The 27,882-nt window shown below is 32.5% G+C and overlaps 3 protein-coding genes across 11 annotated transcripts in view; 2 read left to right on the top strand and 1 right to left on the bottom strand.

Moving 5' to 3' along the window:
* Positions 1-12,951, top strand: part of LOC135127221 (histone-lysine N-methyltransferase 2C-like) — a 66,457-nt gene extending 53,506 nt beyond the window's left edge. For 7 of the 8 annotated variants that reach the window (XM_064053618.1, XM_064053619.1, XM_064053621.1 and 4 more), the window contains 5 exons: positions 2,627-4,081; positions 10,140-10,452; positions 11,291-11,420; positions 11,476-11,658; positions 11,755-12,951. In XM_064053618.1, the coding sequence (XP_063909688.1) occupies positions 2,627-4,081; positions 10,140-10,452; positions 11,291-11,420; positions 11,476-11,658; positions 11,755-11,847 (2,174 nt within the window). In that variant the 3' untranslated portion in view covers positions 11,848-12,951. Of the gene's footprint in view, positions 1-2,626; positions 4,082-10,139; positions 10,453-11,290; positions 11,421-11,475; positions 11,659-11,754 lie in introns of those variants that run through there. The other variant, XM_064053625.1, reaches the window with a different exon arrangement.
* On the bottom strand, positions 12,865-20,376 carry LOC135127228 (carbonic anhydrase 3-like). Of its 2 annotated transcripts, none has more exons than XM_064053638.1 (5): positions 20,225-20,376; positions 19,997-20,176; positions 19,693-19,940; positions 13,145-13,369; positions 12,865-13,102 (listed from the first exon to the last, which is right to left on the bottom strand). In XM_064053638.1, exons 1-5 carry the CDS (start codon positions 20,244-20,246, stop codon positions 12,962-12,964), a joined length of 816 nt encoding a protein of 271 aa, XP_063909708.1. In that variant the 5' UTR covers positions 20,247-20,376; the 3' UTR covers positions 12,865-12,961. The 2 variants fall into 2 exon arrangements, with proteins under 2 accessions (XP_063909708.1, XP_063909707.1); XM_064053637.1 differs by having other exon boundaries at positions 19,997-20,179.
* LOC135127382 (uncharacterized) lies at positions 20,110-27,818 on the top strand. Its single transcript, XM_064053828.1, has 2 exons — positions 20,110-20,789; positions 25,742-27,818. The coding sequence occupies exons 1-2, from the start codon at positions 20,314-20,316 to the stop codon at positions 27,816-27,818; spliced, it is 2,553 nt and encodes an 850-aa protein (XP_063909898.1). The 5' UTR covers positions 20,110-20,313.
* The last annotated feature ends 64 nt before the right edge of the window (positions 27,819-27,882 follow it).

Consider the following 27,882-nt stretch of genomic DNA (forward strand, 5'->3'; position numbering starts at 1 on the left):
ATTTTACCATTTTTCGATTTTTTAATTTTTAACAATTTTCAATTTTTCCAATTTAAGATTTTTCCATTTTTTTTTTTCAATTTTTCAGTTTCTTCAATTTATCGACTCTTAATTTTTGAACTTTCCAATTTTTGTTTTTTTTAGCTTTTCGAGTATTCAAAACTTGAATTTTCCGCATTTGCTTTTCTTCAAAATTTCCAGTTTTTATTAAGTTTTAAATTTTTCTGTCTTTCGTTTCTTCAGTTTTTTTTTTTGTTTTTTCTTTTGTATTTGTAATTTTCTAGTTCTTGAATTTTTGAATTTTCCACTTTTTCGCTTTAATTTTTCGATTTTTCCATTTTCAAATTTTTCGATTTTTCACGTTTTGAATTTTCCACTTTTCCTTTTCTTCAATTTTACATGATTGAATTGGTCGATTTTCAGTTTCTCAATTTCTACTTTTTCGAGTGTTCAAATTTCCGTTTCTTCAATTTCCCAATTTTTAATTGTTCGATTTTGACATTTTCCGATTTTTCAATTTTTCAACTTTTGAATTTTTCACTTTTTTTGTCTTCAGTTTTTCGTTATTCCCTTTTTCGATTTTCCACTTTTTCAGTTTTTAATTTTTCCAACTTACGATTTTTCCATTCTTGGTTTTTTCGATTTTTCAGTATCTCAATCTTTGATTTTTTTTAGAAATTCAGGTTTTAAATTTTTCTGTGTTTGTTACTTTAATTTTTGTTTTTTTCAATTTTACGATTTTTCAGTTCTTCAATTTTTGAATTTTCCACTTTTAGCTTCAATTTTTCATTGAATGTGTGGATTTTTCGATTTTCAGTTTTTCGATGTTTACTTTTTCGACTGTTCAATTTTTAATTTTTCCAAATTTCCCTTTTTTATTTTTGGTTTTTTCGATTTTTCAGTTTCACAATTTTTAATTTTTAGTTGTTCAGTGTTCCGTTTATCGCCTCTTAATTTTTAAAGTTTTCAATTTTTGTTTTTTCAATTTTGCAGTTTTTCGATTATTCAAAATTTGAATTTTTCACTTTTGCGTTACTTTAAAATTTCGATTTCCAAATTTCGGAAATTTCAGTTCTAAATTTTTCAGTGTTTTGTTTCTTCAATTTTTCTGTTTTCTTTTTCAATTTTACAATTTTTCAGTCGTTCAATTTTTCACCTTTTGAATTTTTCAATTTTTCTTTTCTCCAATTTTTCACTTTGTTGTTTCTTGATTTTTTCATTTCGATTTAGTTTCTCGATTTGCAATTTTTCGATTATACATTGTCCTATTTTTCAACTTTTGAGTCTTTTACATTTTCGTCTTCCACTTTGTTTCTTCAATTTTCCGAGATTTCAATTTTTGTTTCCTCAATTTTTTGATTTTTCATTTTTTGGATGTATCACTTTTTGATTCTTCAATTTATTGATTTGCCATTTTTCGACATTTTTTTATTTATCGTTTCTTCACTTTTCGTTTTTTCAATTTTGTAGCTTCTCAGTTTTTGATTTTCAGTTGTTCAGTGTTTTGTGTCTGCAATTTTTAAAGCTTTCAATTTTTCGAATTTTCAGTTTTTCGATTATTCAAAATTGGAATTTTTCACTTTTGCGTTTCTTCAAAATATCGATTTCCAATTTTTCGAGATTTCGGTTTTTTACATTTTTCAGTGTTTTGTTTCTTCCATTTTTCTGTTTTTTTTTCGATTTTGTCATTTTCCGATTTTTTAGTTTTTCACTTTTTTTTTCTTCAGTTTTTTTGTCTTTCATTTTTTCGATTTTCCACTTTTTCAGTTTTTAATATTTTCAGCTTAAGATTTTTCCAGTTTTGGTTTTTTAGATTTTTCAGTGTCTCAATTTTTCATATTTCGAATTTTAAATCTTTGGCTTCTTCTATTTTTCGTTTCTTTAATGTATCGATTTCCAATTTTTCGAAATTTCACTTTAAAATTTTTCCTTTTCATTCTTTTGTATTTTTTCGACTTCTTTAATTTTCGAATTTTTCACTTTCATTTGAATTTTTAATATTTTGAACTTTGGGATTTTTAATTTTTTCGATTTTTCAGGTTCTCAATTTGTACTTTTTCGAATTTTCAATTTTTCCAAGTTGCAATTTTAATTTTTTCGAATTTTCAACTTTTGAAATTCCATTTTTTTTTTTTTTAATTTTCAAGTTCTTGATTTTTCAGTTGTGCTTAAAAAATAGTGAAATTTTTTTCATAATTAAAAGAAAAAAACAGTACTGTCGAGTGAACTTGATCATTTTTTTCATAAATATTTCAAAAATTTTTTTGCACTTTAATATCTGCAATATTTTGCATATTTTAGAATTTGTTTTTCGGGTTGTGGATCTTTTCCACAATTTGTATACTTGGTACCGAAGAATGTTGAGTAAAGAGATGCCTTTATGGTGTTTGTTGGGTTAATAGAATACGTCGTTTTAAAATTTTGTGAAAATAGGAAAATGTTGAGACCAATAAATATAATTAAGGGAGTAAATTTTCGATATTTTTTCTTTGTGTTCTTTATTAAAACGAGGTATTTTGTATATTTGGACCGAATTTTTTTGTAAATCACTAAAAACTGAGCAGCCAACATCACCGTCAACAAAACAAAACAAAAATCCCCCAAATAACAAACCAATTTTTTCCAGCTCCAATCGACATCCAGAGCATCCTCAACGGCGCCGCCAAATTCTGCAAGCACTGCGACGTCGTCATCCTCAACAACATGATACGCAAGAAAGTCTCCGAACTCCCGTTCCTCTCCAAAGACTCCGAACTCCTAAGCGACGGCGACGAGCTCTTCTTCTGCAGCACGACCTGCTACATGCAGTTCGCCCTAATGCACCGCTCGCCCTCCATCCCCGAAGACAAAGCCGCCGCCATCATCGACCACCTCTGCCACAAAGACAAGCACGACCTCAAAGGCAAGCGCCCCCTCATCGACTCCCTCGACCACAAAAAGAACTTCATGGACGGCGTCGACTTGGATCTGCGCCATTTCAAGCGAGAAGTCGAACCCATGGACGTGAACGAAATCAGAGCGTACTCGCTGTTCACGAAACAGGGGGAAACCATCAAGTTGAAGAGGTTCGACGACTCCCATTTGACGCCGAGGGTGTGGAAGGGGGTTAGGTATAAGAGTTGGACGCCGGGGTGTCTGCAACCCCCGCACAAACACAAGAAGCCCACCGATAAAGAGACCATGGAGTTGTTGTACAGGATGGGGATCACGGTAACCCCGATTAAAATGCCTGAGGATTTCCGCAGGTGTATGTTCTGTCAAGGAATTGGGGATGGGGTGGCTGATGGTCCTGCGCGGTTGTTGAACTTCGACGTGGACAAATGGGTGCATTTGAATTGCGGTTTGTGGTCCGATGGGGTGTACGAAACCGTGAATGGGGCCCTCATGAATTTGGAAAACGCCATCCAGCAGAGCCTCACCCAGATCTGCGTCCATTGCAATAAGTTGGGTGCCACGATTCGGTGCTTCAAAACCCGGTGCTCTAACGTCTACCACTTGACTTGCGCAGTGAAAGACGGCTGCGTCTTCTACAAGAACAAGACCACTTATTGTACGGTGCACGTCCCTAAGAACGAGAAAGACAACGAACTGACGACACTTTCGGTGTCCCGGCGGGTGTACGTCAATAGGGACGAAAATCGGCAAGTCGCGGCTGTGATGCACCACTCGGACACGAATAACCTGTTGAGGGTGGGTAGTTTGATTTTCCTGAGCGTGGGGCAGCTGCTTCCGCACCAACTGCAAAATTTCCATAATCAAAACTTTATTTATCCGATTGGGTACAAGATCATTCGGTTTTATTGGAGCATGCGCCATTTGAATAAGCGGTGTAAATATATATGTTCGATTCACGAGTCGTTCGGCAAGCCGGAGTTCCGGGTTGTGATCCAGGAGGGCGTCGACGATGATGTGGAGTTCAAGGATAGCAGTCCGAAGGCGCTGTGGCACAGGATTTTGGACCAGATTGCGTCGATGAGGCGCGAGAATCAGTGCGTGCAGGTTTTCCCGCAGTTCGTCAGCGGGGAGGATTTGTTTGGGTTGACCGAGCCGGCGGTCGTGAGGGTGCTAGAGAGTCTTCCAGGTGAGTCGGGGGAGGCGGGGGCCCACACTAATTTTGTTTAAGGATTTTTATAAGTGTTACATTAATGTAAGTGTGCAACAAAAAACAACGCGTTGAAAAATGTAAAAATGTATACATATTGACATAAAGAGTTATCAACCAATCAAAACAAAGCTTCTCGATGTGAAAATTTAAACTGGCGCAAATTTGAATATCATTATTTTCGTCTTGTTTATCTGCGGTTGTCGTCTTTTTTTTAATTACCACCGATTTTTGGATTTTTAAACGATTCATTTTTTCGGTTTTACGATTTCTCAGTTTTTCGACTTTTTTCATTTTTGACTTTCAATTTTTCGAATATTCAAATTAATTTTGTATTTTTTCCTTTTCTTCACTTTTTCGATTTTTTCCATTTTTCGTTTTTTCTATTTTTCGATTTTTTTAATTTTTAGATTTTTCTATTTTTCGGTTCTTCAATTTATCGTTTTGCAATTTTTCGTTTTTCAACTTTTGAATTTTTCACATTTTCATTTCTTAAATTTTTGGATTATTCAAATTTTCGGTTCTTCTATTTTTTGTTTTCAATTGTTGTTTCTTCAGTTTGTTGATTTTCAAGTTTTTCGAGATTTCACTTTTGATTATTTTCAATTTTTCGCTTTCTAAATTTTTAATTTTCGTTTCTTCAATTTCTCAATTTTTCATTTAAATTTTTCCAGTTTTTCGTTTCGTTCAGATTTTTCAGTTTCCCAATTTTTAATTTTTTAAATTTTCAGTTTGTCCGTTTTACAATTTTTACTTTTCTTGGTTCTACAATTTTTGTGATTTTTCAACTTTAAAATTTTTCACTTTTCCGTCTTAATTTTTCGGTTTTTCAATTCTCCATTTTTTCAATTTGTGGATTTCCGATTTTTCTAATTTCCACCTTGAAATGTTTCCATTTTCCTTTCTTCAGTTTTTCAGATTTTTAATTTCACTTTTTTGTTTCTTAAATTGGTGATTTCCAATTTTATCGAGATTTCACTTTTAATTTTTTTCAATTTTAGCTTTCTAAATACATATTTAATTTTTGTATCTTCAATTTTTCAACTTCTGAATTTTTCACTTTCATTTTTCAATTTTTCGATTTTTCAAATTATCGTTTCAATTTTTCGATTTTTCAAATTTTCCAATTTTTCGGATATTTTATTTTTAATTTTTCGGTTTTCAAGCTTTGAGATTTTTCGTTTCTTCAATTCTATTGATTTACGATTTCTACCTAGTTTTTAAATTTTTTGAATTTTCAATTTTTCGGTATTTCACTTTTTGAATTTTCAGTTTATCCGTTTTTCATTTTTGCAATTTTTTAGTTTCTCAATTTTTAAATTTTGGATTTTTCCATTTTTCGCTTCTTCGATTTATCGTTTTGCAATTTTTCGTTTTTCAACTTTTGAATTTTTCACATGTTTATTTCTTAAATTTTTGAATTATTCAAATTTTCGGTTCTTCTATTTTTTGTTTTCAATTTTTGTTTCTTCAGTTTGTTGATTTTCAAGTTTTTCGAGATTTCACTTTTAATTATTTTCAATTTTTCGCTTTCTAAATTTTTAATTTTCGTATCTTCAATTTTTCAACTTTGAATTTTTCACATTTTCATTTCTTCAATTTTTCGGTTTTTTCACTTTTTAATTCTTCCATTTTCGGTTTTCACCGTTTTTATTCTTCAATTTTTCGTTTCTTCAATTTCTCACTTTTTCGTTTAAATTTTTTTATTTTCCAGTTTTGCGTTTCGTTCAGATTTTAAGTTTCCCAATTGTTAACTTTTAAAATTTTCAGTTTTTCGTTTCTCATTTTTCCAATTTTCAGTTTATCCGTTTTTCAATTTTTACTTTTTTTGGTTCTTTAATTTTTGTGATTTTTCACTTTTCCGTCTTAATTTTTCGGTTTTTCAATTCTCCATTTTTTCAATTTGTGGATTTCCGATTTTTCTAATTTCCACTCTTAAATGTTTCCATTTTTCTTTCTTCAGTTTTTCAAATTTTTTCACTTTTATGTTTCTTCAATTTGTTAATTTCCAATTGTATCGAGATTTCACTTTTAATTTTTTCAATTTTAGCTTTCTAAATACATATTTAATTTTTGTATCTTCAATTTTTCAACTTCTGAATTTTTCACTTTTTCATTTTTCAATTTTTCGATTATTTAAATTATCGTTTCAAATTTTCAATTTTTCCAATTTTTCGGATATTTTATTTTTAATTTTTCGGTTTTCAAGCTTTGAGCTTTTTCATTTCTTCAATTTTTCGTTTCTTCAATGTTGCAGTTTTTCGTTTCTTCAATTCTATTGATTTTACGATTTCTACCTAGTTTTTAAATTTTTTGAATTTTCAATTTTTCGGTCTTTCACTTTTTGAATTTTCAGTTTATCCGTTATTCATTTTTGCGATTTTTCGGTTTCTCAATTTTTATTTTTTTGTTTCTTCAATTTTTGTAATTTTTGACTTTAAAATTTTTCTCTTTTTCGCTTTAATTTTTCGATTGTTCAATTTTTCGGGTCTTCAATTTATTGTTTTGCAATTTTTTGTTTTTCAGCTTTTTAATTTTTCATATTTTTGTTTATTCAATATTTTGATTATTCAATTTTTCGTTTCTTGAATAGTTTTTTTTTCAATTTTTGTTCTTTCAATTTGTTCATTTCCTTATTATTTTTTCCATTTTTCGGTTTCTAAATTTTTAATTTTCGTATCTTCACTGTATCGATTTGCAATTTTTCAATTTGTCATTTCTTCAATTTTTCATCTTTTGAATTTTTCAGTTTCATTTCTTTAATTTTTTGATTTTTCAAATTTTCCCGTTTTTCGGTTATTCAGTTTATCATTTCTTCAACTTCTCGATTTCCAATTTCTCGCATTTTTTACTTTTTAATTTTTCTACTGATTTTATGATTTCTACCTTGTTTTTCACTTTTTCGTTTAAAATTTTTTATTTTTCAGTGTTTCGTTTCGTTCAGATTTTTCAGATTCCCATTTTTTAATTTTTAAAATTTTCAATTTTTTTCGTTTTTCATTTTTCTAATTTTCGGTTTATCCGTTTTTCATTCTTTCGATTTTTCGGTTTCTCAAACTTTTACTTTTTTGTTTCGTCAATTTTTGTGAATGTTCAACTTTAAAATTTTTCACTTTTGGGTTTCAATTTTTCATTTCTCAATTTTTATTTTCTTTTAAATTTTTCGTTTCTTCCATTTTTCATCAGTTTGCGGTTTTCGAATTTTCACCTTTGAATGTTTCTATTTTTCTTTCTTCAGTTTTTCGGATTTTGGATTTCACTTTTTTGTTTCTTAGGTTTGTGGATTTCTAATTTTTTTCAATTTTTCGCTTTCTAAATTTGTAATTTTCATTTTCAAATTTTCGAGTTTTTCGGTTGTTTTTTTTTTTGTACATTTTCGGTTTTTCAAGTTTTCAGCTCTTTGATTTCTTCAATTTTTCGTTTCTTTAGTTTATCGTTTTTTCAATTCTTCAGTTTTTCGTTTGTTCAATTCTACTGATTTTACCATTTCTACCATTTTCAGTCTTCCCTTTAAAATTTTTTACTTTCCAGTTTTTGTTTCATTTCGTTCAGATTTTTCAATTTCCCAATTTTTAGTTTTTTTGAATTTCCAATGTTTCCGTTTTTTACTTTTTCGATTTTTCAATTTCTCAGTTTTTCATTTTTCGAATTTTCAGTTTATTCATTTTTCATTTTTTCGATGTTTCGGTTTCTAAATTTTTACTTTTTGTTTCTTCAATTTTTGTGATTTTTCGACCTTCAAATTTTTCACTTTTTCGTTTCAATTTTCAAATTTCCCAATTTTCATTGCTTCTTTTCAAATTTTCGTTTCTTCAGTTTGTTGATTTCCGATTTTTCGAATTTTCACTTTTAAGTTTTCCATTTTTGTTTCTTCAATTTGTTGATTGCCAATTTTTTCGAGATTCACTTTTAATTTTTTTCAATTTTTCGTTTCCTAAATTTTTTATTTTCGTTACTTTCAATTTTTTAACTTCTGAATTTTTCACTTTTTCAATTGTTTAGTAGGTCGATTATTCAAATTATCATTTCCATTTTTCGGTTTTTCAAGTTTTCATTTCTTCAATTTTTCGTTTCTTCAGTTTATCGTTTCTTCAATTTTTCAGTTTCCCAATTTTTTAATTTTTTGAAATTTCAATTTTTCCGTTTTTTACTTTTTCATTTTTCAATTTCTCAATTATTCGACTTTTTGGTTTCTCAATTTTTAGTTTTTTGTTTCTTCCATTTTTGTGATTTTTCAACTTGAAAATTTTTCACTTTTTCGTTTTTATTTTCTTTTCGATGTTTCTTCAACTTTTCGATTTTTCAATTCTCCGTTTTTTCAATTTGTTGATTTCCGATTTTTCCCATTTTCACCATTAAATGTTTCCATTTTTCGTCCTTAGTTCTTCAGATTTTGACTTTCACTTTTTTGTTTCTTCAGATTTTCGGGTTTTCAATTTGTCGATTTCCTTTTTTTTACATTTCACTTTCAAATTTGTCCATTTTTCGTTTCTAAAATTTTTCTGCTTTTATGGCGTGAAGTTTTTCCATCTAAAGTGTTCCGATTTTTTCAAGTTCCATTTTCCAGTGTTTCGTTTCTTGGTTAATTTGGAGTTTTCCATTTTTTTTTTCATTTCCATTTTTTAAACGTGAAATTTTCACTTTTTCCTTTGAATTTTTCGTTTCTTCTTTGTCGATTTTGAATTTATCGAGTTTTTACTTTTAAATTTTTCCTATTTTCGTTGCTTCAATTTTTCAATCCTTCAATTTTTTCAATTTTAAGCTTTTCTTCAGTTTGGCGATTTGCAATTTTCAGTTTTCACTTTTTAATTTTTTCATTTTTTAGTGTCTAATTTTTCAGTTTCTCAATTTTTAATTTTTCGATTTGCAATTTTTCGGATTTTCATTTTTTCATTTCTACAATTTTTCAACTTTTGAATTTTCCACTTTTTTGTTTCTTCAATTTTTCTATTATTCAATTTAGCGTTTCAATTTTTCGATTTTTCAAATGTTCGTATCTTCAATTCTTCAACTTGTCGATTTCCAATTTTTCGCGTTTTACCTTTATTTTTCCATTTTCGGTTTTTTATTTCTTCAGTTTATCGTTTCTTCAATTTTTCAATTTTCTGTTTCTTCAATTCTACTGATTTTTTACTTTTTCGTTTAATTTTTTTTTTATTTTCCTGTTTTTCGTTTCGTTTCATTCACATTTTTCAGTTTTCCAATTTTTAATTTCAATTTTACCGTTTTTCACTTGTTTTTCATTTTTTCCATTTTTCAGTTTCCCAATTTTAAGTTTTAAAATTTTTAATTTTTTCTTTTCTTCAATTTTTCGGGTTTGCCGTTTTTATTTTCGATTTTTTAACTTTAGAATTTTTCAGTTTGCAATTTTTCGACTTTTCACATTTCCGTTTCTTCGAATTTTCAACTTTTGAATTGTTTACCTTCTCATTTGTTCAATTTTTCGATTATTCAGTTCATCATTTCCTCAATTTTTCTAAATTTTCAAATTGTAGATTTTCGATTTTTCACTTTTATAATTTTTGGACTTTTCAATTTTTTATTTTTTCCTTTTAATTTTTCCATTCTCCAGTATTTCGTTTTTTCAGTTTTGCAAATTTTCGAGTTTGATTATTTCATGTTTTCAATTTTTCGACAAAAATAAATTTATTACAGCCAAAATTTTGACAAATTGTAAAAAACATAAATTTTTCAAGTTGATCCAGTATTTTGGACCACCGCCTGCGTAAACATTATAACACGCTGTTTCTTTGAAAAATTAAACATTGGTAAATTAAAAAAACTGAGAAATCCTAAAATTTAAAAAATACTCAAAAATTTTAATCTATTTATCTATCAATCTTACTCGTAACACTTTCTATTTCGCAACGATAGAGTGCTATAACGTTTTGTAGTCTAATTAGGACGAGCATCTGCATTCAACACTCTATCCCTCATTTCACCCATTTCTATCCCCACTTTCCCTACTTTTTCGTCAAACTTGAGTGTGGGCCCCCGCGAAAATTCCACGCACCACCATCTAACGCTCAATTTCCAGGAATCGAAACTTTGACTGACTACAAATTCAAGTACGGCAGAAATCCACTATTGGAACTTCCATTAGCGATAAATCCCTCGGGATCCGCGAGAACCGAACCAAGATCCAGAAGCCAACTCCACTGGAAAAGACCGCACACGCAGCGTACAAGCGGGTCGTCCGTTAGACCCCTTTTCGGGCCAACCCCGGCCATGACTAATAATAACACGCTAGCAGAGGGCGCTTGTCCCTATACCAAGCAGTTCGTGCACTCAAAAAGTTCCCAATACAAGAAAATGAAGCAGGAGTGGCGGAATAACGTTTATTTGGCCAGGTCAGTACTCCTCGAATAATGCCTGTGTAGATTTGCATCGTATTATTTGTCTTCGGTAGCTTATTTTGACATTCTTTTACACAATTTTCGGTTGTATATGATTATTGTATATTTATTTTGGTGGCAATTATTGTGGGATCGAAGGAGCTGTTACTAGGAAAAAATCGAGATCCTGTGATGACAATTTATATTTTAGGTTATGTTAATATGTATGAAGTTGTATTTCTTTTTCGCTTATTTTCATTATTTACTATTTAAAAACTATCTAGCACACCATTCTTACTGCGACAAAAATAACACACTTAATGCATCCAGTAGACCTTGGAAAGTTTGCTAAAGTTTAATTTGAAAATAAAATATATGTTCGGGTCGGCCGTGAGGGATGTGGGACATTCTGTATATTTTTTTTACTTTGAACTAATTGAAATGCGAAAGTGAAAAATATTTTAATACAGTACGTTTCAATAAAATCCGATCGGTTTGTTATAAAACAGATTGAACAAAATATATGCATGTGAGTATAGATTTTTTCTACTAACCATTTTTTTATTGTTTTGAAAAACATGTAAATCTAATTAAAAAAATAAAGATTAAAACGTAGAACTTTTCGGTGAACTACTTTTCGTGTCGGTGATAGCTTCGTCCGGAGGGGTTTCTACCTGCTCTTGCAGTAAATAATAGCATGCTTTAAGTACCTTCGTCCATGTCGCAGCACGAGCACAACATGACACAATATGATTAATTTCTGGAAAAAGTACGATTTAAGCATGTCGTGCTGGTGTGACAAACATGAGACACATCAAGCGTACCGCTATTTTGAAAAAAAGATGTATTTTAGGTCAAAAATACAAGGCCTAGGCTTGTACGCAGCGCGCGATTTAGAAAAACACACTATGGTTATTGAGTATATTGGGGAAATAATTAGGACTGAGCTCGCTGAAACTCGAGAGAAAAAATACGAAGCAAAGGTGTGTTTCTTAGAGCCGGAGAAACGGATGTAGATATATTTTTAATTATTTGCAGAACCGAGGGATTTACATGTTCAGATTAGACGAAGAGCGAGTGGTTGATGCGACTCTTTGTGGAGGCTTAGCGAGGTACATCAACCACTCTTGCAATCCGAATTGTGTCGCAGAAACCGTCGAGGTTGACAGAGATTGTCGCATCATTATTTTTGCGAAACGACGAATCCAAAGAGGCGAAGAGGTGAGATTTGCGCGAAAACGTTTTTGTGGCCAACTCTGAGCCAAAACGTTTTCGATCGTGGGAGTGAGAGGGTGCTACAACGCGATTTTGTTTTAGCTGGCGTACGACTACAAGTTCGACATAGAAGACGACCAACACAAAATATCTTGCATGTGTGGAGCCCCGAATTGCCGAAAGTGGATGAATTAATTTATTTAGCATTTGTGTATTTGGGTGGTAATCTGTTTCTTATGTACATATTGTTTACCGTTGACAGAAAACAGAACTAAAGCAGACTGTTTGCAGTGCCATTACCTATCTCACATTTTATAAAAATACATTCCATAGTTTTATGTTTGATAAGCTATAACCTTTGAATAACGTAGGATAAATGTGCATTTATATATTTTGTTACATAGTGTCGTAATGAGGACAGTGGCTTAGGGTTAGGGACCAAATTGATACCGTTGTTTCCCCGACCTTATAGAAAATTTTTGTACATACGTAGATCAAAAAGATAATTTATTCGTTTTATTTTCATCATGATCCACTGTGTTTGGTAATTGAGCGATTTTATCCGAGTTTATCTTGCTTGAAGAATTAATTTCGCATTATTTATTGTATAGAAGATTGTTGTTCGTTTATTAAGTCGTTAGATTAATTTATTCATTAAGGTAAGTTATAATTTTGCAGCAACTAGAGTCGGTCTGCGGGGAGAATAATGACATTGTCGTCACTTCAAACTGTGATTATTTTCTTCGCACGTATTCGCTGCGTGTATTTATATTCTTTAGATTGCCGTGCAATATGAATGAGTTTGAAGCATCTTGTGTGCGCTTACTTTATTATTATTTTTTTTAATTTGACGCATTGTAAATTACAGATTGTAGTTACTTTTATTGGGACTATAAGTCTATTGTTGTTACTTTACTATTTAATGTTTTTTTTTTTGTATATATTTTCTAATCTGCAAATGTGAAAATGATTTTTGTAATTAAAAGAGATACTAGGACAATAAAAGTTTGATGTTGGATTTATTTGGTTCTACACTACCACTAGAAATGCAATATTGATTTGGATTGTACACCGGTTATTGTTGCAATTTTTTTAGCGTTCGTCGGTTTATAAATTAGGAAGGTGACAATCACTTACTATGTAGCATAATTTGTATTTAAAAGAGAAGCACTACCTGATTAATGTAATCTTTATTTATGTACAAAAAAGGAATTGTATAATGCAATATAGTGTATATATTAGACTTCATATTAGAGAATTTACACATGTCTAAATAAAGAGAGATAAATACAGTTTAAACGGTCTTCATTCACGGCAAAGCTAGCAGAGTCGCGTACTTTGAACCCGAGGGACAGGCGTGAAAGACTTTCCTGGGTTCGGTTTGGACGTCCCGGAAGTTACCCTGGAGGGGTTCGTCGTTGGCGTCCAGCATGGAGCGCAGCTCCTCCACCTAAAACAGATTTAGGGAGCGAATTCCGGGAGCTGGGGTTACCTGTTCGGTGGAAATCCCGACAGGTTCTCGGGAGACCAGCCACAGGACGTAGTGCAGGCAGACGGTGGTGGTGACTGAGCCCCAGTATAGGAAGTAGTCTTTTTCGAATTTCTTCATGAAGTGGTGGAGGGGCAAAGGGTTCATTTTTAGGGACGAGTGGGCTTTCTGGACGGAGAGCACGTCATTGATGAGGACTTGGAAGGCGGAGTTTTTGCCGCTCTGCAGCTGGGTGGGGTAAGTAAGTGACTATTAATGATTGAGTGTTGGCAGTTCTAAGTTATTGGCAGCAGTGCTACTGTGACAGTTCAAGGTTGTCAGTTTTGATAACGTGCACGGTAACGTGGTTTCAATTTGACAGGTAGGTGTGCCACCACAAAATTTTAAATATGGTGCCAACCTGACAAAATAATTGTCCTGGCGACTTTTTCGTCTCGAAACCTTGACTCAGTAATATCATGTATTGAAACGTAAATAAAATATTCGAATAGGTTATTTGGACAGAACTTCCTTCGTCTCTGAAGTACAATGAAACCAGATTTTGCGAAAAATTATAAGATTAGATTTTGCGATTTTTATTTTTTTTACCACAACTCTTCCAAGTAAAAATAAAGGTATGTGTGTAACGTTAAAGTACCAGATGTCACAAATTGTAATTAATTTTGTAGAAGTTATGACGGGAATTGTACCTACATCCACTACAGTGGTTTAAGCACTCTATTTTCCCTGCAGTTTCAATCATTCACTCTTACTTTTATTTTATCTTATAGAAATGAACGTCAAATTTTGTAATTTGTGCGAAAAACCGAACTTGTTTTAGGAATTGTATGGGAAATTTTGTCTAAATAAATTTGAGTTTTTTTTTTGGTTAGAAATATGAAGAAATTTTATTAACAGAAAAAAAGTCGTTGTTATTTGAAGTGAGACACACTGTACATAATACTTAATACAATGAAATGAAATGTTGCAAAGGTTAAAAAATTTCCCACCCTCCACACCACCACACCACAAACAATATTTTTCCATCCCTTTGATACATCTAAAAATTCTATAGATTACGGGACTCTGAGATTTTTTCAAATTACCTCAAAAACTAGACAAGCGATCTCCGAAATTCTTCTACTACTTCAAAAATAAAATAAAAGATGTCCCCGAGATTTTTTCAAATTAGGTAGGTACTTCAAAAACCTAAAATTCTTTCAAACTACTTTAAAACCAAAACAAAAGGGGTCCCCGAGATTCTTACAAATTATTTGAAAAAAACAGGCATAAAGTGTCCCCAAGATTCTATCAAACTATTTCAAAAACCAGACACAAATGACTCGCGAAATTCTTTCAAACTACTTCAAAAACCGGAGATAAGTGCTCCCCGAGATTCTTTCAAACTATTTCAAAAACCGGACATAAGAGGCATAAGGAATCCTCGAGACTATTTCAGATTACTTTAGAATAAAAAAAAAGGAATCTCAGGGATTCTTCCAAACTATTTCAAAAATCAAGCACAAGAGGTCCCTGAGATTCTTTGAAAGTACTTTAAAAACAAAACAAGTCCCCAACATTCTTGAGAACTACTTCAAAAAAAATAAATTAAAGGGATTCCCGAGATTCTTTCAGACTACTTCAAACACCAGACATAAAAGAGCCGTAAAATTCTTTTAAAGAAGTTCAAACACAAGACAATGGAATCTCAAGATTCTTTAGAACTACTTCAAAAACAGAACCAGGATTTCTCAAAAATTTTTCAAACTACTTCAAAAACCAGACGTGCTCTCTCAGATTCTTTCAAACTATTTCAAACACCGGACATAACAGAACCCCGAAATTCCTTCAAACTACTTGAAAAGCAAAACAAAACAGATCCTTGAAATCATTTCAAACTACTTCAAAAACAAAACACAAGAGGTCCTCCAGATTTTTTCAAACTATCTGGTTCAAAAACCAAGTACAAGGAATCCCTTCTTTCAAACTACTTCAAAAACTAGGCATAAGGAGTCCCCGAGATTGTTATTTCAAATTACTTCAGAACCAAAAGAAATATTTCTTTCACAGTACTTCAAAAACAAAGCACAAAAGGTCCCTGAGATTCTTTAAAAGTACTTCATAAACAAAAGCGATCCTGTAAATTCTTTCAAATAACTTCAAAAAACAGGCATAAAGGATCCATAAAATTCTTTTAAAGTAGTTCAAAAACCAGACAATGGAATCCCAAGATTCTTTAGATATGTGTACTTTAAAAACAAAACCTGGGGTCCTCAAAGTTTTTCCAAAATACTTCAAAAACCAAACACAAGAAGCCCCGGATTTTCTTTCAAACTGTTTCGAAGAACCAGGCATGAGGGATACCCCTAGATTCTACTTCAAAAACCGGAGATAAGTGCTCCCCGAGATTCTTTCAAACTATTTCAAAAACCGGACATAAGAGGACCCCGAAATTCTTTCAAACTACTTGAAAAGCAAAACAAGACAAGTCCCTGAAATCCTTTCAAATTACTTCAAAAACAGAACACTAGTGGTTCCCGAGATACTTTCAAACTACTACAAAAACCAGGTACAAGGAATCCCTTCTTTCAAACTGCTTCAAAAACTAAGCATAGGGAATTCCCGAGATTATTTCAGATTACTTCAGAACCAAAGAAAAGGAGTCTCGGGGATTTTTTCACACTACTTCAAAAATAAAGCACAAGACGTCCCTGAGATTCTTTCAAAGTACTTCAAAATTGAGAACTACTACAAAAACAAAAACAAAAGGGATCGCCGAGATTCTTTCAAACTACTTCAAAAACAAATCACAAGCGATCCTGTAAATTCTTTCAAACAACTTCAAAAACCAGCCACAAAGGATCCGTAAAATTCTTTTAGTGTAGTTCAGAAACAAGACAAGGGAATCCCAAGATTCTTTAGAACTGTGAACTTCAGAAACTAAACCTAGGGTCCTCAAAATTTTTGCAAACTACTTCAAAAACCGGACACAAGAAGTCCCATGTTTTCTTTCAAACTGTTTCAAAAACCAGGCACAAGGAATACCCAAGATTCTTTCGAACTGCCTACTTCAAAAATAAAACTAGAGGTCCTCAAAAACCAGACATTAGTGCTTCCTGAGATTCTTCCAAACTATTCCAAAAACCGGACGTAAGAGGACTCCGAAATTTCTTCAAACTACTTGAAAAGAAAACAAAACAGATCCCTGAAATTCATTCAAACTATTTCAAAAAACAAAGGACAAGAGGTCCTCCAGATTTTTTCAAACTATCTAGTTCAAAAACCAGGTACAAGGAATCCCTTCTTTCAAACAACTTCAAAAACTAGGCATAAGGAGTCCCCGGGGTTATTATTTCAGACTACTTCAGAACCAAAAGAAAGGAGTCCCCGGGTTCAAAGTACTTCAAAAACAAAACAAAAGGGATACCCGAGATTCTTTCAAACTACTTCAAAAACAAAACACATATGCGATCCTGTAAATTCTTTCAGACAACTTCAAAAACCAGGCACAAATGATCCGTAAAATTCCTTTTAAAGTAGTTCAAAATCAAGACAATAGAATCCCAAGATTCTTTAGAGCTCTGTACTTCAAAAACAAAACCTGGGGTGCTCAAAATTTTTTCAAACTACTTCAACAATCAGACACAAGAAGTCCCAGATTTTCTTTCAAACTGTTTCAAAAACCAGGCACAAGAGATATCCAAGATTATTTCGAACTGCCTACTTCAAAAATAAAACTAGAGGTCCTCAAAATTTTTTCAAACTACTTCAAAAACCAGACATAAATGCTCCCTGAGATTCTTTCAAACTATTGCAAAAACCGGACATAAAAGGACCCCGAAATTTCTTCAAACTGCTTGAAAATCAAAACAAAACAGGTCCCTGAAATCCTTTCAAACTACTTCAAAAACAAAACACAATAGGTCCTCCAGATTTTTTCAAACTATCTAGTTCAAAAACCAGGTACAAGGAATCCCTTCTTTGAGACTACTTCAGAACCAAAAGAAAGGAGAGAGAATTCTTTTAAAGTACTTCAAAAACAAAATAAAGCAGGTCCCCAACATTCTTGAGAACTACTTCAAAAACCAAACAAAAGGTATCCCCGAGATTCTTTCAAACTAATTCAAAAACCAGGCACAAAGGATTCGTAAAAAAGTACTTCAAAAATCAGAAATAAGTGCTCCCCGAGATTCTTTCAAACTATTTCAAAAACCGGACATAAGTAGACTCCGAAACTCTTTCAAACTACTTGAAAAGCAAAACAAGACAAGTTCCTGAAATTCTTTCAAATTACTTCAAAAACAAAACACTTGTAGTAGAGATTTTTAAAAATTATTTCAAAACCTAAACAAAATGGGTTCCAGGTATTCTTTCAAACTACTTCAAAAATCAGACACAAGAAGTCTTTCATATTTTTTCCAACTTTGTACTGCAAAAACCAGGTACATGGAATCAGTTCTTTCAAACCACTTCAAAAACTAGGCATAAGGCATCCCCGAGAGTATTTCAGATTACTTCAAAACCAAAAGAAAAGGGGTCCCCGTGATTCTTTCAAACTATTTCAAAAACCAAGCACAAGAGATCCCTGAGATTCTTTCGAAGTACTTCATACACAAAACAAAACATGTCCCCAACATTCTTGAGAACTACTTCAAAAACAAAACACAAAGGGATTCGTAAAATTCTTTCAAAGTAGTTAAAAAAAAAACAAGGGAATCCTATGATTCTTTAGAATTACTTCATAAACAAAACCAGGGGTCCTTATAATTTTTTCAAACTGCTTCAAAACCAGACATACATGCTCCCAGAGATTTTATCAAACTATTTCAAAAATCGGACATAAGAGGACTCCGAAATTCCTTCAAACTACTTGAAAAGCAAAACAAAACAAGTCCCTGAAATCCTTTCAAACTACTTCAAAAACAAAATACAAGAAGTCCTACAGATTTTTTCAAACTACTTCAAAAACCAAGCATAAGGATTCCCTGAGATTATTATTTCTACTACTACTACTACTTCACAACCAAATGAAAGGACTCCCCGAGATTCTTTTAAAGTACTTCATAAAACAAGCACAAGAGGTCACTGAGAATCTTTCAAAGTACTTAAAAAACGAAACAGGTCCCCAACATTCTTGAGAACTACTTCAAATATCCGACACAAGGAATCCCCGAGATTTTTTTCAAACTACTTCAAAAAGAAAATACAAGCGATCCTGTAAATTCTTTCAAAAAACTTCAAAATCCAGGCACAAGGGATCCGTAAAATTCTTTTAAAGTAGTTCAGAAACAAGACAATGGAATCCCAAGATTCTTTAGAACTACTGTGTACTTCAAAAACAAAACCTGGAGTCCTTAAAATTTTTTCAAACTACTTAAAAAATCAGACACAAGAAGTCCCAAATTTTCTTTCAAACTGTTTCAAAAACGAGGTACAAGGGATACCTAAGATTCTTTCGAACTACCTACTTCAAAAACAAAATTAGGGGTTCTTAAATTTTTTTCAAACTACTTCAAAAACCAGCAATAAGTGCCCCCCGAGATTCTTTCAAACTATTTTAAAAACCGACCCGAAGTGAGTTCTAGACTCGAAATCTGCAAAAAAATAAATTTAGTAAAGTTTCAAAAATGTCAAAAATTGGCTGAAATTTGAAGAAGGCACTTTTAAAAAAGTTGTTTAAAAATTGTGAAAAAAATCATTAACGTAGATCTCGACATGCTGATTCCAAAAATATAGCGTGTTGATGGTCACGGAGCAACATTTTCGAAAGAATTGGTACGAAATCCGAATTTTTGAAAATTTCTAAAAATTTCGATATTTCAACGGTCCATTCTGGAAAAACGGTTGCACTTATCAAAAAAACGATGTTGGAAGTGAGTTCTAGAACCCGAAATCCACAAGAAAATGTATTTAGTTAAGTTTCGAAAATGTCAAAAATTGGCCGAAATTTGATTGACCATTGAAATAAATTTCAGTTTTAAAAAAGTTGTCTAAAAATTGTGAAAAAATTCAGGGACGTAGATCTCGACATGTTGATTCCAAAAATATAGCGTGTTGATGGTCACGAAGCAAAATTTTCGAAAGAATCGGTACGAAACGCTAATTTTTGAAAATATCTAAAAATATCGATATTTCAGCGGTCGATTCCGGAAAAACGGTTGCAGCTGGCAAAGAATCGAGCCCGTTCTAGAGTTCGAAATCTACAAGAGAATGTATTTCATTAACTTTCGAAAATGTCAAAAATTAGCCGAAATTTAAAGAAGGGGGGACCATTGAAAAAATGTCACTTTTAAAAAAGTTCTCTAAAAATTGTGAAAAAATTCAGGAACGTAGATCTCGACTTGCTGATTCCAAAAATACAGCGTGTTGATGGTCACGGAACAAAATTTTCGAAAGAATCGGTACGAAATGCGAATTTTTGAAAATTTCTAAAAATTTCGATATTTCAAGGGCCGATTCCGGAAAAACAGTTTTAGTGTTTTAATATTAATGCTACAACTTGAAAAAAATATATCTTTAGCATTTTTAGCAAACATATGGCTGTAGGAGTTCAAACCCTGTAGCTAACTAACCTTAAAAATGTAAACCAGCACCACAATCCCGTCCTTCTCCTTCAGGGCCGACTCTTGTGTCAAATAATTAGCCTTAAAAAACACAGCGTGCATTTCCACCGGGTACTTCGCCCCATCAATCGTGTGCTCACTCCCCTCCGAGTCGTTCTTCCCCCAGTGAAAGTGCAACTGTGAAAAAACATAATTCCCAAGCAGCGGTCCTTCGGAAATATACGGCCTTTCCTGGTGCCATTTGGCGCTCAGTATTACTAAGAGGGCAACCTATGAAAAAATAATACATCGGTTAACAACCCCATTTCTTTACATGTGTATCCCGTGTTAGTGATTTTCATTTTTTTCGGGGGCAGTTCCAGGTTGTGCCAGATTAGTGGCGGCAGCTCGATCTCGATGGTTTTCGCGATGTTTATGTTAATCGGGGATTCGTAGACGGGCTCGGTGTCTGCGAGGTTCTGGATGTATCGGGCGGCCTCTTGAGCGGACGGCACTACTGAAATAACGGTTACAAGTTGCGGTTGGGAACACTTGGACTTACATCCTGGGGAGCCGCTGGCCATTGATCGAGATAAACGGTAAATTTGGTGAGTGTGAGTCCAGTCAGAGTGACGCTGTCACTAGTGCGACATGTCAGGAGACAAAAACGCGGATTTTTGCGACAAGGAAGGGGTGCTGAAAGGATGGACGACGTGGGAGAAGGAATGGGAGAAGGTTCAAGGGCGGATTGGGCAGAAATTGGACCGGAAGCCGGGGGATCTCGTCATGAATTATGCGGAGGGGATTCGGCAAGTGGTGGAGGAGAAGGAGGTTTTGGAGTATGTGAAGATACCTACCGAGTTTGATAAGTATCGGGGGAAGCCCGACTTCTTCGAGCTTCCAGAGGCTTTGCCTAAACGGTGGATGGAGTGTTGTGCGAAGGAGGAAGCGAGGTGTCAGTGTTATTGTGGAAGGAAGGTGAAGAAAGTCAAGTGTTGCTGCTACAGCAATGAGCCGACGTATTTCTTTGTGAAAAGCAAACCGGAACAGTTTGTTGTTCCGGAAGTCCGGTTGGTGGGAACACCAGACGCGGTTCGGGATGGGAAGAACATTTTGAATGGAAGCAGGTGATTGTTAAAATAATATTGTCTTAGCTTGTTGTGTGTTTATCGATTGATTTAGTATTTTTCAATTTTTAGATATTTCAGTTTTTGGTTTTTTCATTTTTTTGATTTTTCAGTTAGTCAATCTTTCGATATGTAATTTTTTTATTTTATCATTCTTCGATTTGCAATTTCTCGCGTTTTCAGCTTTATATTTTTCAATTTTTGATTTTTCAAATTTTTGGTTTTAAAATTTGTCGATTTTTCGATTTTTAGATCATTTTAATTTACATTTTTGAGTTTTTCGATTTTTCAGTTTCTCATTTTTTTTATATTTTGATTTGTCGTTTTTTCAGTTTTCGAACTGAAATTTTGGATTTTACAATTTTTCAATTATTGTTCTATTTTTGAATTTTAATTTTTCAAACTTTTACCGTTTCAAATTTTTGATTGATATTTTAATTTTTTGTTTTTACTTTTTCTTTTATTTGCCATTCTCCGAGTTTTCATTTTCAAAATTTTTCAATTTTTTGATCTACAATTTTTTGTTTCGACGATAGAACGTATTATAATATATCAGAGCAATATTATATTTGCGTAGAAATGCAGTGTTATCAGCCAAAATAATTTAAAATCTCCGTGTTTGCGATATTCAAAACTGAAAAACCGAAAATTTGAAAAATATAAAACTAAAAACAAAAAATTGAAAATCAAAAGTTGTATTGCAAAAATTGCTCAAAAAAGTGAAAAAAGGAAAATAGGAAAAATTGGAAAATAAAAAACAATAATTTAAAAAATAAAAATATATAACAACGAAAAAAGAAAATTGTGAACCTCACAAATCGAAAAACTGAAAAATCGAAAAACTGAAGAAGCAAAAAATTTAACCAAACATCATAATTCTCAAATCCTCAGAACACCATAATCCTCAAACCCTCAATATACCAAAATATTCAAATCCTCAGAACACCGTGATCCTTGAATCCTCAGAACACCATAATCCTTAAATCCTCAGAGCACCATAATCCTCAAATCCTCAGAATACCATAATCTTCTAATCCTCAATACACCATAATCCCCAAATCCTCACATACACAATATCCTCTGATCCTCAAAATCCGCAAATTCTCAAAACACCTAAATCCCCTAATCCTCAAAACATCATAATCCTCAAATCCTCAGAACACCAAAATCCTCAAATTCTCAAAACATCAAAATCCTCAAATCCGCAAAACACCATAATCCTCAAAACATAATAATTCTCAAATTCTCAAAACACCAAAATCCTCAAATCCTCAAAACACCGTAATACTCAAATTCTCAGATAACCATAATCCTGAAATGCTCAAAACACCGTTATCCTCAAATCCTCAATACACAACAATCCCCATCTTCTCAAAACACCATAATACTCAAATTCTTAGAACACGATAATCCTCAATACACCATAATCCTCAAATCCTCAAAACACCAAAATCCTAAAATCCTCAAAACACCGTAATATTCAAATTCTCAGAACACCATAATCTTCAAATCCTCAGAACATCATAATCCTCAAAACATCATAACCCTCAAATTCTCAGAACACCAAAATCCTCAAATTCTCAAAACATCAAAATCCTCAAATCCGCAAAACACCATAATCCTCAAAACACAATAATTCTCAAATTCTCAAAACACCAAAATCCTCAGATCCTCAAAACACCGTAATACTCAAATTCTCGAATAACCATAATCCTGAAATCCTCAAAACACCGTTATCCTCAAATCCTCAATACACAACAATTTCCCCCTTCTCAAAACACCATAATACTCAAATTCTTAGAACACGGTAATCCTCAATACACCATAATCCTCGAATCCTCAAAACACCATAATCCTCAAACCCTCAGAACACCGTAATACTTAAATTCTCAAAACACTATAATCCTTGAATCCTCAGAACACCATAATCTCCAAATCCTTAGAACACCATAATCCTCAAATCCTCAGACCCCATTCTCCTCAAATCCTCAAAACATAATCCTCAAATCTCAAAACACCATAATTCTCAAATACTCAAACATAATAAACCTCAAGTCCTCAGAACACCAAAATCCTCAAATTCTTAAAACACCTAAATCCTCAAATCTTCAAATCCTCAAAACATCGTAATACGCAAATTTTCAGAACGCCATAATCCTCAAATCCCCAATACATAATAATCCTCAAATCCTCAATACACCATAATATTCATATCCTCAAAACACCATAATTCTCAAATCCTCAGAACATCAAAATTCTCAAATTCTCAAAACACCAATATTCTCAAATCCTCAAAACGCCAAAATCCTCAAAATATCAATAATAATTTAAAAAACAAAAAATTGAATGGAGAATTCAAAATTTGTTGTTTGAAAAATTGAAAACTGAAAAATTAAAAATCGAGAACTGAAAAATCGAAAAAATGAACTAACCCAAAAATTAAAATATCTAAAAATTGAATAATCGAAAAATTGCAAATCTAAAAATTGAAGAATAAAAAAATTTGAAAATTAGAAACTTGAATTATCCAAAAATTGAAAAAAGCAAAACTGAGGAATCGAAAAATTTAATGAAAAATTCAAAAATGAAAAAATTTAGAATAACGCAAAAATTAAAATACCTAAAAATCGAAAAATCTCAAAAATAAAAACTCAATAAGTGTGTAAAACAGAAAAAATACGTATCGAAAAATTGCAAAGACGTAAAATTGTAAAATTTAAAAATGAAAATATTGTAGAAACGAAAAATTAAGAATTGAGAAACTGGAAAATAGAAAAATTACAAATCGCAAGATTGAAGAAGCAGAAAATTTGAAAATTGAAGAGTTGAATTTCCAAAAAATTGAATGAAAAATTCAAAAATTGTAAAATCGCGAATGTGAAAAATTTCGAAAAGGGAAACTCGAAAATTATCAAATTGTAAAGCAGACAAATTACATATCGAAAAATTAAAGAAACGAAAAAAAATATATTAAAAACTGATAAAGCGAAAAATTGAAAAATCGAAAAATTAAAAATCGAAATATTGAAAAAGCGAAAACTTAAAAACACAAAAAGTAGCGCTTCGAAAAATGGTAAAATCTAAAAAGTGCAAACAGAGAAATTGAAGAAACGAAAGATTAAAATATTTAAAAATTAAGCAATGGAAAAATTGAAAAATTGAAACATTGAAAAAAAAATTAAAATACACAAAAATTGACATATAGAAAAATTGTGAAGCCGAAAAATTAAATTGAAAATTGTAAATCGTAAAATTGAAAAATTAAAAACCAAAAAACTGAAAAATCGAAAAATTGCAAATCAAAAAATCAAAAACTGAGAAACTGAAAAATCGAAAAATTGAAAAGTTAAACAATTGAAAATCGAGAAACTGAAAAATCGAAAATTTGGAAATCAAAAAATTGAGGAAACGAAAAATTGAAAAGTTGAAAGATCGAAAAATTGAAATGAAAAAATGAAAAATTGTAAACCAAAAAAAGAAAAGAAAGAAGCGAAAAATTCAAAATTAAGAATCTGAAAATTCTAAAAATTATAAAATTGAAAAGTTAAACAATAAAAAATCGAGAAAATTTGAAAGATCAAAAAATTGGAAAACGGAAAGTTGAAGAATGAAAAATCAAAAAATAAAGTGAGAAACTGAGAAATGGAAAATTTAAATAAATGAAAAAGTAGAACATCAAAAAATTGAAAAGAAGTCCAAACATAAAAAATCGAAAAACTGAAACACTGAAGCATTGAAAAAACAAAAATTTAAAATATCTAAAAATGGGAAAATTGTAAAACTAAAAATTAAAAATTAAAAATTGCAAATAGAAAGGCTCAAATATTCAAATTTGGGAAACTAAAAAATCTAAAAATTAAAGAAACGAAACATCAGAACATCGAAAAATTCAAAAGCTGGAAAATGGGAAAATTAAAAACCCGAAAAATTGCAAATCCAAAAATTGTAACAAGATTCAAAAAATAAAAAACTGAGAAACTGATAAATCAGAAAAAAGAAAAAAATGAAGAACTAAAATATATAACTAACGAAAAATTGAAGAATTATAAAATCAAAAAATTAAAAAAAATGGAAAAACTGAAAAATTTAAATCTGAAAACGCGACAATTTGCAAGTCGAATTGATAAAAATTGTAAATCGAAATATTAAAAAATGAGAAACTCAAAAATTAAAAAGGAAAAAAAAATAATTAAAAATCACTGGCAAAAACTTGAGTGAGGTTAGAATGCAATGACACGTAAAAATCAGGGTTACTTAAGTACATAGTAACCTTAAGTAAAATTGTTTTTTTTTTTTATTTTTTCCTATAAACACTTTAATGAAATCTGGACGCTGTCAACCGTATTCAGCAAAAAACGCAAGCAGAGCAGTGTAACCAACCTTACTTATTATTAAGTGGACCGATAGAAATAGCCTACACTTTGGAGGTTACAATTAAAAAAAAAATCCAGAATAAAATTTCATAGTTAAATTAAGAAAGTGAGTTTTTAACTGAGAAAATTTAAAATTGTGTCGAAATTACCATTATGTTAATAGAGACAACGCCAACTCTAATTTAATTCATTTTCGATTACACCGTTTTTCATCGAATCTTATGGTTTGACAGTCAACGAAATACATAACTTTTGCTGCGATCACGTACAAATAAATTACTTCATGAATTTAAATCACCTGACTGCGGTTTATTCTTAATTGGCATAATGAAAACTAATATAAGAAATTAGAATCGTAAATTTTTTTAATAATGTGGTTGAAGTTGGCTTCAGACATGAATTTGTATGCCGGTTTTGATGACCTAAACTGGGGTCAATTTGCAGTCAAATAATAGACGCGTGACACTTGAAATGAATATATGTTAATGAAAAAGAATACTTCAAGGTTAGGTACCAATATAGAAAAGTGGCTAAAAATCCAAACCTAAAGTTAACTAAGGTGCTAATTTCATTACACAGGAACATCTACAAGAAGTGGCAACAGGGCAAATACCGTCAACAACAAATGCACAAATGGTCCCACCAAATCAAAAACATCGTACCCCACTGGCCAAACATGGAACACCTAGCAGTCGTGGGCACGAAAATCAGCGAACCCCAAGAACCCGACCAAAAAGAACCAGAAAAGGCGGCATCCGTTGAAGACCGATTAAAAATCCAGAGTTCATCTTCCGGTTTATTCCACCAGTACAAATTAAGCCTGGACATAAACGGGATCCCGATGGAGTTCTGCGAACATGAAGGCATCAAGAAATTCCGACTCTTCTTCGAGTACGACATTTGCTCCTCCGACATAATGGTGGACTTCCTCAATTTTGAAAACCGCGGTACCGCCACATTGAGAATCTCTTGGAAAAAACTGGAAAAATTCCGACTGTTCCGAAACTTCACGAACGAACCCTGGGAACAGCACGGATTTTACTTCAGCAGACAGGAGTTGGTACTGCTGCCTGGAACTAGAGTTAATCTTCCCTTCTGGTTCAAAACTAGAAATGCTGGAAACTATTCGGAGAGCTGGGAGTTGGTTACCGCTCCTAGAATGTGGAGTGAAGACTATCAAGTGATATTGGTGCTGGAGAGTTACGCGTACTTCAAAAATCTCCAAAAGGAGGTGGATTTGATTGTCAAGTATATAGACATGGAGGCGAAAAATATCGTCATGAAAGATATCTTAGACGAGTTGTTGGAGAGTGTAAAGTACACGGAAACGCCAACTGTGACGTGCTATTATGGAGAACCGCACTTGTTCGAAATTGCTAATTTAGTCAACGGGCGACCTTTATTTCTGTTCAACGAAAAAATGGTCGAAGAGTTGAAGCTCATTTATGACAGTGTGAAGATTGACGATTGCACTTGTGGTTGGAATTATTCCATCAAGCAGCTGCAGATGTTGACCCATGAGAAAGACGTGACGATGTACGGCGAGAAAATCCTGTCTGCTATATTAGACAAGCTACTAAGAATAGAAAAGGAACTAAAAGAGAAGCCTGCGGGTGCGACTAAGCAGTCGAAGGAAGACAAGAAAGGCAGCAAGTCGTCAAAGAGCAGTAAGTCAAAAAAGGGCAAAAAGGCGAAAAAAAGCGAGTCGTCTGAAAAAGAGCCTGAAATAACAGAAACCAAAGAACTTAGACCTGAACAGCCATACGAATACTCGAATCAATTACAACTTCAAAACACGTTGCGAAAATTCGACTCCCCCGTCATTATTAACACGGACCGGGAAAAATTCGCCGCTTGTTTCCACGTACTGGGCGCCTACTTTAACAAAATGTGTCACGAGTTGAGTGATCTCGAAATCCGCAAAAATATTCCAAAAACGAGTTTTTATCCAGCTGCAAAAAATAAACTAGTTCATTTAAGTGCGTACCCGGAGCGCAAGGTCTACGAATACTTCGAGCACAACTACGTTCCTGCTCACGAGTATGACGACTATTACCCGTTTGAAACGAATAAGAAACCGAAGAAGTTGAGAGATATCCCGAGCGAGGACGTGGAAGCTACTTACGTCGCTTATTTCAACAAGCCGCTGCCGAAAAAGGGCGACAAAGAGGATAAAACGAAGAAGAAAGGTGACAAAGGTAAAAAGAAGAAAAAAGACGACAAAAAGTCTAAATCTAGTAAAAAAAGCTCGATACCCTCCGGGAAGAAGGGCAAACAGTCTAAAGAAAAATTGGTCAGGAAGGAAGTGTCCATCGTGAGTTTTAACCCATATGCTGAGGATTTTCAATATGTTGCGGAGAATGAACCGGAGGAGGAGTTCAAACCAGGTGAAGATGTGGTTCTGTTGAAGGCAGAAGAGGAAGATTACCAGTATAATCAGTACCTTATAGTTTACTCGTGTTTGGGGCATGCGGTAGATGCTCTTGTCGACACCTTAGAATCTTTCGAGTGCGTGGTACCGTATCCTACCATAGATGTTATCCAATCCCAGTTTCCACACGACGGTCCAGAACCGGTCAAAAAAACAGAAACAGAATCTTGTGGTGGCGAACCACCAAAGATTGAAGATCTTGTAGAACGAAAAGAAGTCAAATAAACAGGATATAGTGTTTATTGTTTTATATGTATTTCATCATATTTTTTACAGCTGTATAAATAAT

This window comes from Zophobas morio, unplaced genomic scaffold, assembly GCF_036711695.1.
Source record: "Zophobas morio isolate AGI-343-1 ecotype UQ-CSIRO unplaced genomic scaffold, CSIRO_AGI_Zmor_V1 ptg000011l, whole genome shotgun sequence".
Taxonomy (NCBI): Eukaryota; Metazoa; Arthropoda; class Insecta; order Coleoptera; family Tenebrionidae; genus Zophobas; species Zophobas morio.

What these genes read in the sequence shown, in the direction of transcription:
- LOC135127228 (XM_064053637.1), bottom strand. Translation starts at nt 20,246, where the DNA reads ATGGCCAGCGGCTCCCCAGGAT. An exon ending in CACTAACACGGGATACACAT is followed by an intron (nt 19,941 to 19,996) that starts GTAAAGAAATGG and finishes TTGCCCTCTTAG; the next exon opens with TAATACTGAGCGCCAAATGG. An exon ending in TGCTGGTTTACATTTTTAAG is followed by an intron (nt 13,370 to 19,692) that starts GTTAGTTAGCTA and finishes TACCCCACCCAG; the next exon opens with CTGCAGAGCGGCAAAAACTC.
- LOC135127382 (XM_064053828.1), top strand. Translation starts at nt 20,314, where the DNA reads ATGTCAGGAGACAAAAACGCGGATTTTTGCGACAAGGAAGGGGTGCTG. An exon ending in AACATTTTGAATGGAAGCAG is followed by an intron (nt 20,790 to 25,741) that starts GTGATTGTTAAA and finishes TTCATTACACAG; the next exon opens with GAACATCTACAAGAAGTGGC.